General features: G+C 42.3%; 1 protein-coding gene across 1 annotated transcript in view; it reads right to left on the bottom strand.

Annotated features, from left to right (window-relative positions):
* bsna (bassoon presynaptic cytomatrix protein a) overlaps positions 1-13177 on the bottom strand; it is a 68087-nt gene that overhangs the window by 16373 nt on the left and 38537 nt on the right. Inside the window, exons 4-7 of the mRNA XM_037245964.1 lie at positions 9431-9889; positions 2407-7650; positions 1020-1190; positions 613-869 (exon numbers count right to left, since the gene is read on the bottom strand). Coding sequence (XP_037101859.1) covers positions 613-869; positions 1020-1190; positions 2407-7650; positions 9431-9889 — 6131 coding nt within the window. The remainder of the gene's footprint in view (positions 1-612; positions 870-1019; positions 1191-2406; positions 7651-9430; positions 9890-13177) is intronic.

Genomic DNA, 13177 nt, shown 5'->3' with positions numbered 1-13177 from the left:
CACAGTCACCCAATAGACTCAAGCCAACCATCATCCGCCACACACTAGTGCACCCTACTGCGATTTGTGATTACTAAGGTGCATGATTTATTTGAGGTGTTCTCTTTTAGTTTCACTCTTCCGTGTCAATTTACTCCTTCCCTATTCAGTTCACTTTTGATCAGATAATTGTCTTGCCGTGCCGTGGATACCTTGTAACATTTTGGTTCGAGATATGTCGTGGTTTTGACCGTTTCGATTCAGCCTTCTAGTGCTTCCTCTTGAAACCATCTAAAAAGAAAGCTGGGTGTCTTATTCGGCATTTCGATGTAGCACCTAACACAGTAGGGTAACAATATATTGTCAATTTAATTGGGATCAACCTCAATTTAGACTTGCGTTTGTTTTAAAGTGAAGTGTTTAGGTTTTTTAAATGCTAACATATCATCTGTAGTTGGTTTGTATGAACTTGTCTATTAATTATAACATACCATACAACTACATACTATTTGTGCTTGATATAAAAATTTAACACGCATAATGTTGGAATTAACACAAACACTAAGTACTTTAAAGGCTAAAATATATCACACTCCCACTCAGACACACAGACACATTCATAAATGTAAATACCTTTCCTCTCCATCTTCATCATCTGTCTGCACACAACTATCCACATTCCTGCGAGGGGAAACATGGAAGACAACGCCTTCTCCGTCCAAGCTGTCTCTGCTCAGTCTGGTCATGGAGCTGTGTTTCCTCATATTGCTCTGGTTTTCAAAATGCTCCTCGTGGGTCTTTAGACACATCTCTGAAGAGGAGTTGGGGAGTGAACGGGTTCCAGTTTGATGGTCAGTATAAGGATGTAGAGGCTGTCCGTTCACATCCATCTGCAATAGGAGATCAACTGTCGTCATTTGTCATCACATGATGCAAGGTTTACAATGGCCGCAGACATTCCTCACAGTCAGATAGGTTGCAGTGTATCTGTACAACTAAGAATCCTCAGTGAACTGTCTTCGAGATTTTGTTGACCTCACCTGCAAGTTCTGGACCGCAGCGGCTGTTTTCTGTCGCTTCTGTTCTACAAGCTGCTGTTGGAGCTGATGCTGTAAGGACTGGATCTGGTCAAGTTGGGACTTTTGCTGGGCCAACTGTTCCCTCTGGACAACAAGTTGTTTTTCTCGTTCGTGTTGCTGCTGTTGTAGAACCTAGATTGTAGAAACAGAAACAATCATACATAGGCAGAAAGCAAAGGTTTTTGACAAGTATTTATGAACGGGTTTTGTGATGATGAGGCACGAGGGAGAGGTTGATCGTAAAGAATGAACTAAAACAATGTAAAAAAAAAAAAAAAAAAGAGTATAGCAAAAAGCAGTTTCTTCAGCGCATCTGGCTGGACAAATGATGATTTAAAAAAAATAAAATAAATCACAAGCCTCCTGAACCAGAATATGGTATGGTGTTAATTCGGATGGGTTAGAGTAGACCTAAACCTCTTTGTATTGCCAGAAAACAAAAATACAAGTATAGCACACAGAACAGCATCTGCAGATAAGTGCGAGTGCTAGTCATGTAAGAACAGATTTCATGGAGTTTCCTCATTGCATTAATGACAGGTTGTTGCAAATAAAAGTGCTTGGAATTTTGCTGCAATTGGAGGCTATGGGATGCAGAAACATTCTCTTGCTGATTTTGTATCAAGCAAAGCTTCCACACCTGTTTAACAGAGTTAACTTGAAAGATTTTCAACTGCTTGTTCTATCGAGAAAGAAGACAATTATTGTGTTAGCTCTTCTGTTAAGTCTTAAAGCACAGCAATAAACATAGTGGGAGGTAAAGGAAATTATTTTGGGACAACGACAAGACATTCTACTATTTCACCACCGTCACCACTGTTGGAAATAAATATGATTTTATAGAACATGGACCACCTTAAAACCAAAAACAACAAAAACAACAAAAATCAAAATCCCTTTCTCATCACGCATGTTACATGCAGGATACTGTATAAGCATTTACACATTCAGAGGAAAATTGTAAACCATACAGAGGTTATGACATTTCAACAATGTAAGTTATGACAAATATATAATAATTTGATTGAAAAAATTGAAATACTTCATTGTTGGTTGACAGTAATCAAATGCTAGCATACGCAACCACATATGTTCAAAAGAATTGATTTAATTATTGCTAATATTGATTCTATTAGCATATTTAGCCCCGTATCAATTAAAATTTCTTATCAGCTTGTTAAAAACGAATATATGGGACTTCATAATGTCACTCCCGCATGCAAACATTGTTACAGTACCATATAATGCAATGGAGAACAAACTATCAATAACACCACAAAACAAAAAATAACTTCCAACCACAAAACACCTTAAATCTCTGTATTTTAGTTCCTGCTTTTCCTTATACCTGTTCCTTGATGTTCTGCAGCTCCTGCAATTCTCTCTGCACCAGAATATGCTCCTTCTCTCTGTGCAGCTTCAGCTCAACCCTTTCTCGTTCCAGCTCTTCCTGTAGACGCAATTGCCGGAGTTTCTCCAGCTCGACACGCTCCCTTTCCATCTGCAGAAGCTGCTCCTGCTGACGATGTAACCTTTCAGCTTCAGTTTCACCATCTTTGTGTACAGCACCAGGTGGGGGGAATGGAGGTAGACCCCCTGCTACCGATAAACTGCTAGAGGAATCTGTATGGCCGACTGATGCGTAACAATGAGCAGTTGTTGCTTGAGTCTGTGGTTGTTGACTGTTCAGGTGCGCTTGGGACATGTTTAGCGGTTGATGCTGTGGGTCAGTTGATGTGACCTCTACAGATGAAGAGGTTACAACAGCACCTTTACCCAGGTAAACCGGTTCATCTTGGACTGTAGCTGTCATGGGAACAGATACTGGGGCACTCGTTGGTGCTAAGGTTGTTATTGCATCAGCAGTAGTGGCAGAGACTGATGTTGTCTGGAGAAGACCTGGTCCAGGGTAACGGATTGGAGCTTGTCCAGATAACGACGTTCTTGGCGTCATTGGCAATCTGGTGAGACTAGACAAGGGCACAGGCGTCATGTTGGGGGATGAGTAAGGTCTGTAAACCCCTCTCAGTAGTGGTCGGAGAACAGAAGCAGGCTGAGTTGTGATAGGTAAGGTAGAGGCAATGGGTGTCTGAATGGTGGAGTAGATCATTCCATCTGAGGAGCGAATGGCTGCAGGGTACATGGCTCTAAGACTGGCCTGTCTGGCATTTATGAGGTGAGTAAGTGCTTGGTTGTGGGATAATGGCTTCCCATCCAATCCAAAAAGCAGATTTTGTCTCAAGCCAAGACCAGCTGATAATCTTGAGGTCGCTGGGCTGGTTCCTCTCCCCAGACTCCCAAACTGCATCAGGTCTGGGTTGCTTCCATAGCGATCCATTGAATTGAGCGCAGCACACATTCGGCTGATCTCTCTGGCAGTTGTGGCGCTGTACTGAGCTAAATTAGCTTCCTGGAAATTGGCAATGTCACGAGCAGAGTAGCCATAGTCAGAATTAATGTTGGACAAGGAATTGTATCGGCGTATAGGCAATGTTGGGGCAGGGAGTTCCGCTCCATGACGCAAATCTGTGTATGAGCCATACTGCATCCCAATATACCCCCCATAGCCGTGTTTTACAGCGTTTAGATCCATTGCGTGTTCTCCTTGGGCTTGAAGTTGTTCTAGTTTAGAATGGTAGGATTGTAGCCCCGCCTCAGCCAGGTTTGTGTCAGACATTGAGGGTTGAAGCCTACCAGGATAAGGCAATGTGTGGGACTTGGGCCCTTCCACTGGATATTCACAATATCTTCCAGGTTGTCTCTCTTGATCAGAATCATAGGAAAAAGGTGGAGCGGAAGGAGGTCTTATACCTTCTTTCTCAGAAGCACCAACACAACTTCCACCAAAGGGAAGTCTGTATACAACATCGCAGCAAACTGGTTGGTTGTCAGGTTTAATCTGGCCTCCTGACAGATCTGCTGCATCTTGTCCTTCCTCCACTTTTATAATCTGGGTCACAGCCCTGTACTGCTCTTGTCCCCCATCTATCTGTACTACCATACTATGTGGTGTTTTCCCACCTGTAATCATGCCAGGGGGGCTGGGCTTTCCTTTCAGCTCAATGGGTCCAACGATATACATCTCCGGGTTGATGACTGGTGACACAGCACTGACAACAGCTGAGGCAGTGCTCGTCTGGCTGACCAGCAAGTCTTTTTTCAGCAAGGGTGAGACCTGGCCGGAAAGGTTGTACTTGGCTAAAACAGATGCCTGCTGTTGGTGTTCTTGCATATGGTGATGTTGCTGCAATTGCTGCTCAAGAAGCTCTTGTTGCATTTGCAACTTCTCTTGCTGTTTTTGGAGTTCTTTCTGTTGAATACTAAGGTCTTCAAGTTTTGCATCAATTTTTGGAATTGAAGGGTCCAATGGAGGTGATAGAGGGGGTTTGTTTTGGGAAAAACACACAGCTGAACCCATGCCCTGACCTAGATCAATTCTGTTTTGATAGGGATCACCGTAGATCATTGGTTGTTTGGTCTGAGACATAAACATTGAAGCCGCCACAGTTACACTCACAGTGGTTGGTGTGGTGGTCTCCTGGGCATTAAGGTTCATAATCAGAGGTTGTACAATTGTTGACTGTCTGCTCCCATCTGAGCCACCTTGGTATTTTCTGCTTTCAGTGGCTAGAGAGGTGAGATCCATTCCTTGATCAGTCATGATGATTGGAGCAGGTTTGGTGATTGTTCTGAGGTCCACAACGCTTCCACCTTGGATCATATGGCCCTGCTCCACCCGAGAAGTGCCTGGAACTGTCGATATGCGGCAGAGGGATATATTATCCATAGAAATGGAACCTCTTGTATAACTACCGGCTGTGGTAACCATACTTGTTCCAACATTTACCTTTTCTATTCTTTGTGTTCTGTAGAAGCTGCGTGTAGGTGAATGTTGGTAAGGTGGCGTATCTGGTGGGCTACCACATGGTGAATAAGAATCAAATGTAGACTGACGGCTAAATCGTGTGGGTGAAGACAGAGGGGATGTAGCCGTGTTGACGGTCATTGGACGAGCTGGACTGGCAGGTGGAGAGTATGGCACATCCTGGGACGACTGCTGCCGGTAGAGACGTGGGGAGACCGATCTGTGTGAAGTTTGGGTTCCCTGAGCCATCACTGGAGATGTCGGCCCAGAACCCCCAGAGTCCATTCGTAGTGCTGAATTGAAAGTCTGTGTAGAGAACTCAGCTGTAGCCCTCCTGGAGGGGGAGCGGGTGGGGCTTTGTGGTGGTGGGGACGGAGAAAGGGGAGGGCTGGTGCTCCTGTAATAAGTTGTATACTTAGGGGAGCGTGGCTCACTGATTCGCTCATTCGAAGCTGTTGGGCTATCACGAACACCGCGAGTGTCCCCGACTCTTCTGGTGATAACCTCTCTTTGACTATAGGCTTGTGTAATCTCTGCAATTTTGCTGCATACACTTGAGACTGTAGCTGAAGATGTGGCAGGACTTGTGTGTCTGCTATACATAGATGACTGTGTGGATGTCATCGTGTTACTTGTACTTGTATGTGAAATTGTTACAGCATCTCTGGCATAAACCCCATAAGCTGCAATTGTAGTGGCAGCTACTGTTGGGGTTATTCCATTTTTCCCCGCTTGGGTTTTTAATTTGTCTTTGTGTCTGTCCTTTGAAGCAAAGTGTTGAGTTACTCTAACATCAGGGACGCGTCCTCCTGCTTCGGCAAAAGACACAGGAGAGGAGATCTGGGTGGGGCTGGTTCCTGGAGTCAAAAGAGCATTGCTTTGCTCCAGTAGTTTTGCAAAGGCCGAACCTGTTTCAAGAAATTGCTTGTCTGGATAAGAGCTCTCAATCTCTACTTGCTCATCAGTGGCCTGCTGCATCTTTGTGATGTTCTGAGATGTTTGTCGAATCTCTTCATAGATATCACTTTCCATCTCAACTGTGTCATTGTCATAGCCTGTTTGATCTTGTTCATAGTCATACTCCTCATCATAACCTTGTCCATTAATGTCTTCTTCATAGTACTGACTGTGTCTTACTGGAGACTGCTGCTGTTTCTGTTGCTTTTGAAGCAGCTCTGCCTTCCTCATCATCTCTTCATAAACCTCCTCAGCACTCTTTAATGGCTTGGAAGTGGTTGATGGCGCAACTGTGGTTGTGATCGATGATTTCTCAATTGGTGAGTAAAGCGACATGAAGGTAGGAAGGTTGTACTCACTGCCTGACTTGTAAAGTTTGGACTCATAGCCCTCAGCTTCTGAATCTAGACTCTGAGGGGAGTATTCAGAGGCAGAGGAACGATGGAGTTCTTCCATTTCGGCAGCTTGTCTCAACTCCTCTGTTGGAGAAGCATCTTCGATAGGTGAAAGATTACTGGGTGGTGTCTTGGACCTTTCTCTCCGTCGTTGAGCCCTCAGCTCCTCTTTATCCCGCTTAGTCTTGCGTGCTGTGCTTCTGATTCTTTGTTGTTCAACCTCTCTCATCTTCTCCTGCTCTCTCAGGAGTTCCTCTTCCTCTCTCAGTTCATCTTCTTCTGAAGAGTCTTCAATTGTAGGAAGCAGAGGGCCATGAGAGCGATGCCGTGCTTTCCTCTGCTGCTTAGCCTCTTCCAACCTTTGTCTCCTGCTGGGGCTACTGTCACTGTCTTCTTCCATTGATGAGATGGATGTAGGAGACTGGCCCGAGCCGTAAGAGGATGCAGAGGTTGGTGGAAGAGTGGACGAGTAGTCACCTCGAGAGCGCTCCTCGGGAGAGCCGGTCAAGCTTTCCATCTCCAGTTCGGGTTCTCGATCAAGGCTCAAGTCATTTTCGTTACTGAGCTCAATGTCTCGGCTGTAGCTCTTTGTATTATTGAGTTCAATGGTTTTAAAGCGCCTCAGACCACCTTGTGACGCCATCAGATCTTCCTCACCCTCTTCTACTGAGCTTTTGTAAACATCGGTGGAGCTTTTTGTTTCCTCCTCAAAACTGCTAGAGTGGTGCTGTAGGCGGCGCTTCTCTTTTGCTGTGTCAGATAGGGTGTGTTTGTGGTGGCTTTTCTTTCGCTCATACCCATATCCTTCGTCTTCCTCATCTTCATCTTCCTCCATCTCTTCTTCCTCATCATTTCCTTCATCAGCACTCATCTCCATTATCTGCCTCCTCATGAACTCCTCATCGGTCATCTCGGTTGGCTCACCTTCCTTTTCCTTTTTCTTCTTTTCCTTCTTCTCCTCCTTCCCTTCTTTCCGTTTAGCCTCCCAGTCTCCTCCGTCTTCCTGTTCTTCCATTATGTCCTCAAGTTCTTCATCTGAGTCATATGCATCTGGTGGGATTGACAAAGAGCGTGGGCGATGCTTCCCTCTGTCATCCAAGTCTCTATCCCTGTGCTTCCTTCCTCTTCTGTCCGCTTTGTCTTCGGAAAGGCTCTTCTCTAGCAAAGGCCTCATGGAACTTTCCAGCTTCTTAATTTCTGAAGGGCTTGGCGGGGAGCCCCGCCCGATGATGCCCCTCTCACTCAATTTCATCTCTTCCTCTTGAATTAGTCCTGTGATTTCGCTGTGAGAGCTGGAGATGCCGTCAGAGGAGTAACCGGTATCACTGAGGCTCTGCGGGCTGCGTGACAAGTCATGTGTGCTGTTTTTTGTATCCTAAAGAGAGAAACAAAAAAAAAGCCTTTAAGTTCTCAATGGGCGACACTTTGCATGCAGTATATGCCACCATCCAGCCGTTAATTTTCTGAATCGCTTTTCCTCACTAGAAAGTCTTCATGGATTTAATTCTAAAACTCATCTGCAAATATACATACTTCATACTTGTCTAGAGTTTATAATTATATTAATCACAGAAACATCTCTGCATCATAAGGGCAATATTTACTGCCCATTCAATGACAAGGTGAAATTATTTTAAAATAATGAGAATAGCTAGCGTAAAAATATAATTTCTCAGGGAATCAAAAAACAAACGAACAAAAACAATCAAACAATAAATAAATAAATAAAAAGGGCATTCTTGTTGAGGGGTCAATGAAATTGAATCAACAAATAAGATTGCAGTGCTAAAAATGCAACATAAAAAAGTGAAAAGGTGAATCAGAATTCATCAGTGGCTGATTAATAACATGACAAATCAAAGAACTAACCTGGTATAATGAAATTCAAAATGACTGAAAGAATGCAAAATACAAAAAATAGGATGATGAAAATCTTCCAGGACTATCAACAACATGGTCTCAATCATGATTGCATATAATGAATCACATCTGTTTTCTTTATTTTTTTTTAGAAAGTCCCATCACATTATAGTAAAGTACTTGTGTTTAATGGGCACTGTTCATTGTTTCGAGAAAGGTCAAGATGTAAAAACCAAGTTTGCAATTGTTGACCTCTTTGCCAACAGAAGTTTCACACAGGAGTTGTGCACTAATCACCTATTCATTGTTAATTGTGTTGAAAAAACTTCAACAGTGCATTAAATAAGCTTTCACTTGACCTGTTTGCCAACACTAATGTGCAAATTCCTTGCATTTCAAAAGCTCACAGAGCTGCATTATTTCAGTGAGCCGCCTTAGTAATTATGATGTTGCATATAACATACCAAAGTACATCAAATATATCTCTGCTGCAATGTTGGCTGAAGTCGAGTAAGAAAAAGCCTCACTCGCTCCCCATCCAAACGCTAATCCATGTCTGCCTTGCTGTGTTTGACAATGTCAGCATTCTGTTAGAAGTAAATCAATATTCTGCTTTATAAACAGCTGCAGACTGCAGCTGTTCCAACCTTCACTTTACACAAAGATAAACGCTATCAAGAATAGTTAAGTACATATCAGAAAAATTCTTCGTGACTGTTTACGCGACACATTTTGAAAATATTGGATTCCATGACTGGCCGCAACATGAGTTACAATGTTGTGTGAAAATATGTTTTAGATTACCTGTTCAGTGCAAAACAACTGCACTGCAACTTATCAGCTGACTCATATATGACAAGTGTACAAGTCCTGGAAAGAGAAGCAGTTTATGTGCATATTGTTTTCATACAATGGGAGTACCCCAATGTTTGGTCTGGTATACATACAGTGTATCTGTCATTAGGTTTATGGGGTCCATTTGAACAGGAATTGTTATGAAGCGTAACTTTTAATGTATAACCTTTAATGCAAAGTTAAAAACAAAATTGAAAAAAATGCCTTCCTAAGTAGGGCAATGTAATATTAAGGCATCATCAAAGGCACTTTGGAATCTTTCCTAGTCTGAATAAATGGCTCTATCCTGAAGTAATCTCTTCACTTTGATTCAAAGTCACAAGAGACACATGTAGTTTTGAAGATGTGGGCACGTGTCAAGATAAAACCAGGAATGAGAATGAGCAAGGATACACATGGATAAACTGTTACAATGCACTCCTCCCATTACTGTCACTTACGTCATAATGCCTTGACTTCTTAATTTCCTTGATTGGTGTGATTTGATCTCCTTTTTTGAGCGTGGTTTTGCTTTCTTTGGCAGTTTGGCTTTCAGGCTCCATTTTAGGTTTTTCGTCTGTGGTTTTTGTCTTCTTCTGGGTCTCTGTTGTTGGTCCAATTGTTGTAGTTGGTATGGCGCTCTTGGTGTCTGGGAGCAGCTTGGTAGCATTTGGCCCAAACTGTTCACTACCTCCAGTTCCCAACTGTGGTTTTTGTGTCTGAGGCTGGGCTTGTTTGGACCCTTGCAGGTTGGTGGCTTTGTGGAGAGGGCTTTGTTGACTAGCTGGCGCCTGGTGGCGTGGGGACCCCGAGGGTTGATGTTTTGGGGACGGGTGAGGAACAGGGAGAGGAGGTTCATCGAGACCTCCTCCAGACATCAGCCGCTGGGTTTGGCAGTTGAGACATAGCCACTCTTTTTTCTGCAAGACAGTCCAAATCATGACACTTTTAGGAAACAACATCTGAATTCATTGACGTAATGTTTGATAAAATGCCTGTCAATGTTATGGCATTAAAGTATCTTCCACTGTTTTTCCTTCTGCTTTATATGCCGTAACAGTTTTGGGCAGCGTGTTATGGAATGCTTGGGATCATAAAAATCATTTTGTGTGACATATTGGCCATTGCTTGGAAGTGTTTGCACAGGTCTTCTTGAGATTGGCACAGCTTGGATGAAATAATATTTTGTTTTGGTCTTTTGTGTGCAATTGTGTGCAATTGTATTTTTCTAAATAAATGGCAATATAGCACCCCCTACAAATTTTCAATAATTTCTAATTTGTAAAAATGCGAATAGAATAACTTGAATTATATAAAATAAAGCCAACAACTACAAATTGAGAGACATTTGTAACAGACCAAGACCAATAAAAAGATATTTTAGAGCCATATGGTAAAACTAACAGGATGTCTGCTATTTTGGCTTAAGATTACAATTGGCACCAAGTACCCCAACGTTGCCACGCTTGCCATGGCTCTTTATAGCTGTTGGCAGCACTTGTTGATTGATAACACTGATAGCACTAATTGCTTGCTATATGTCCATGACATTAATAACGTCAAGTCATTATTTTGTTGATTTGAATTGCGATTGCTTTTTGGGTTCCATCTAAAAATCCAATTCTGCTCTGTTCTATTCTGTTGTATTGCTTTGCTATGAGTTTATTTTAATGCTAAACAACTTCATTAGAACTCAGCAAGCTTTTCCCTTTGTCTTTCACATTTGTGAGCATAATCACTGCTTTCATTCCATCCTCTCACACTCTGGTCTCCTCTTTTCTTTTGACAGAGTAGAAGCTATTTTTACCGCTGAATTGCATTGTTCTGCTCATCCTGGCTGTTGCTTTAGGCTGCACTCTCCTGCATTGTACACTTATATTTACTTGCAAACACACACGTTCACACACGCACATATCTCATCAATGCAAAATGGAACAGTCTGTCGAGCTGAATGATAACCAAGAAGTGAGCGATGACAAGCAGAAAGAGACTGGGGAAAAGAGGAAGAAGGATGGGGTAGCGGAGAAGGCCAAAGGGTGCAATGAGAGTCGAGTGAGTGATAGCACACGTGCATGTGAGGCACACACACACATATAATCACTGAACTCTTGCCTCAAAAGATGCGCCTCCCCGCTGAGGCTCAAGCAAGTGGAGGAAGAAACTAGAGCTGCAGCTAAAGTAGGCGTTGGGAAGCTACTGATTATTATGGTGCCAAAGGTGCTTCAAGACAGTTTGAACTATAATCAGGGCATCAAGGGGTGTAGGTAGGTGTGTTTGTGTGTGTGTTTGCCTTTTACAGGCTGAATTGACAAGAAAAGAGAATGTCAGTGCAGTAACCATGGTTTTTTTTTTTTTTTCAATACCTTTCCGTGTCCAGTTTAACATCCTGTATGTGGCCTAATGCACTACTTAAGGAAACCCAAACAAGTTTCATTCCATATACTCGCCTGTCACAATTTTAGTTACACCTCTATATGCTCGGAAAGCAGGAAAAATACACTTATTTGCATATTGATAAGCATATTGTTAATATAATACCACTGACAGGAGTCAAAACTGAAAACATATTTGTAAGGGCAGAATTCTTATGAAGTCACACATGTGCATGTAAGATTGATACTGCTAAATTGTTTATTTGTCACTGAATATGGACATGGGTAATCAATGAGTTGCTTTTTCGTACTGTAATGTTCATAATTGGAAGGCTGCATGTTTAATCCTGTTGAAGTTGAGGTAAAAATGGAGCATGTCATGGACAGAAAAAAATGACTGGAGTGTGAATGAAGTAGTGTCGAGAGCCCGACTTTTATAATAGCACCTTTCTGACTAAAATTTCAGCTCTTGGGGAAATCAAAAGCACAAGCTTGGGAGCTTTTAGCAATGTTTATATGCTAATTTCTCACCAAAAAACACAAAATTCCTGCTCATTCCTCCTCTCTCAGCAGCAGCCCCGCCTGATCCAAGGGAATGACCAGGTAATCACTTAGTGAGGTCACAATGTGAGGAGCTCCTCCTGTACCGCCCCTGCAGACTAAACACGCGTCCAGTTTCTCAGAGCAACTGTCCCTGCAACTTGAGTTAACAAGCAGCTGTTCTGATTTTGGAGCATCAAATAAATGATTAAATGTTTCCACATACCACTCTTTGCTCAAGTCATTGCTGTTTTTTTAGACGTCCTAAGTATATTTTGTCTACTTTGACTGAGTCTACAGACAAATGTGAGTGAGTGCAGAGGAGGCTGGGTTTGAATGAACCAGGTGTCTCACTTCCAGGTTAGAAAAACAGTCACCAAAATAACTCATACTTCATAAGAAATTAGATTGCCATTGTCTAAAAGGGAATATATATAAAATGAACTGTGGTAAGATTAAAATAGCATGCTATTTTACCATGATACAGGCCCTTTAAAAAAATTAACCTCCCCGATGTGCTAGAAAATAGTAAAAAAAATTAAATCAGTGCCAAAAATATATTTAGAGACACAGAAAGCCATTTCTGATGTGAATTCGCTGTTGACCATTGTATTTTCAACTAAAATGTAACAGCAACTTCACAAGATTCCTTGTAGCTGTTCTCCTGTCTTGAAATCAGTCCATTTTTTTTTCCTATTTATGCACAGGGTCACCCCCAAATGAGCTCTGTAGGGACAGCAACAGAAAAAAAGCTGACCAAATTGAAGTTCTTGCTTTGCCGTATACACCCTGCTGGGTATTAGAGTATTAGCCTTGGTGTAAGGCTGAGAGAGACGACAGCCTTTGAAGTGCTGAAGTGTGGACTTTGAAGAGCAGAAAGCATTATGGCTGCTGCTGCTGCTGCTCCCCTCTGAGGCTAGGAAGTGATCAGACAGAAGAGAGGAGAGAGGCTAAAAAATCAAAATTAAGTTGTGATGCTGGCTGACAGAAGTGAAGCTGAAGACATTGAGCTTCTTTTGTCAAAAAAATGGAGAATTAAAATTGTGAATCTTGGATGGGATGATGGCTTGTTGTACCTTCCTAATTCCGTCAAGACGAAATGGTTGGAAAGAAAAAGTGTGTATTACAACTACAATGCTCCACTTATTTCACACAATTTGGTGGACAGCTGGTATAAGTGCCTAAAAGAAGCTGTAAAATCTCAGTTAAAGTGGTCGATGCGGGAATGTATTTACTTTGTGAGTCACTCGTTTGATCAAGTAGCCTCTTGAAAAACACAAAACAATAAATGATGAT

The sequence above is a fragment of the Syngnathus acus genome, chromosome 2 (assembly GCF_901709675.1).
Source record: "Syngnathus acus chromosome 2, fSynAcu1.2, whole genome shotgun sequence".
In the NCBI taxonomy this organism is placed as follows: Eukaryota; Metazoa; Chordata; class Actinopteri; order Syngnathiformes; family Syngnathidae; genus Syngnathus; species Syngnathus acus.
Note: the sequence above shows the minus strand (reverse complement) of the source record. Positions and strands in the feature narration are given on the sequence as shown.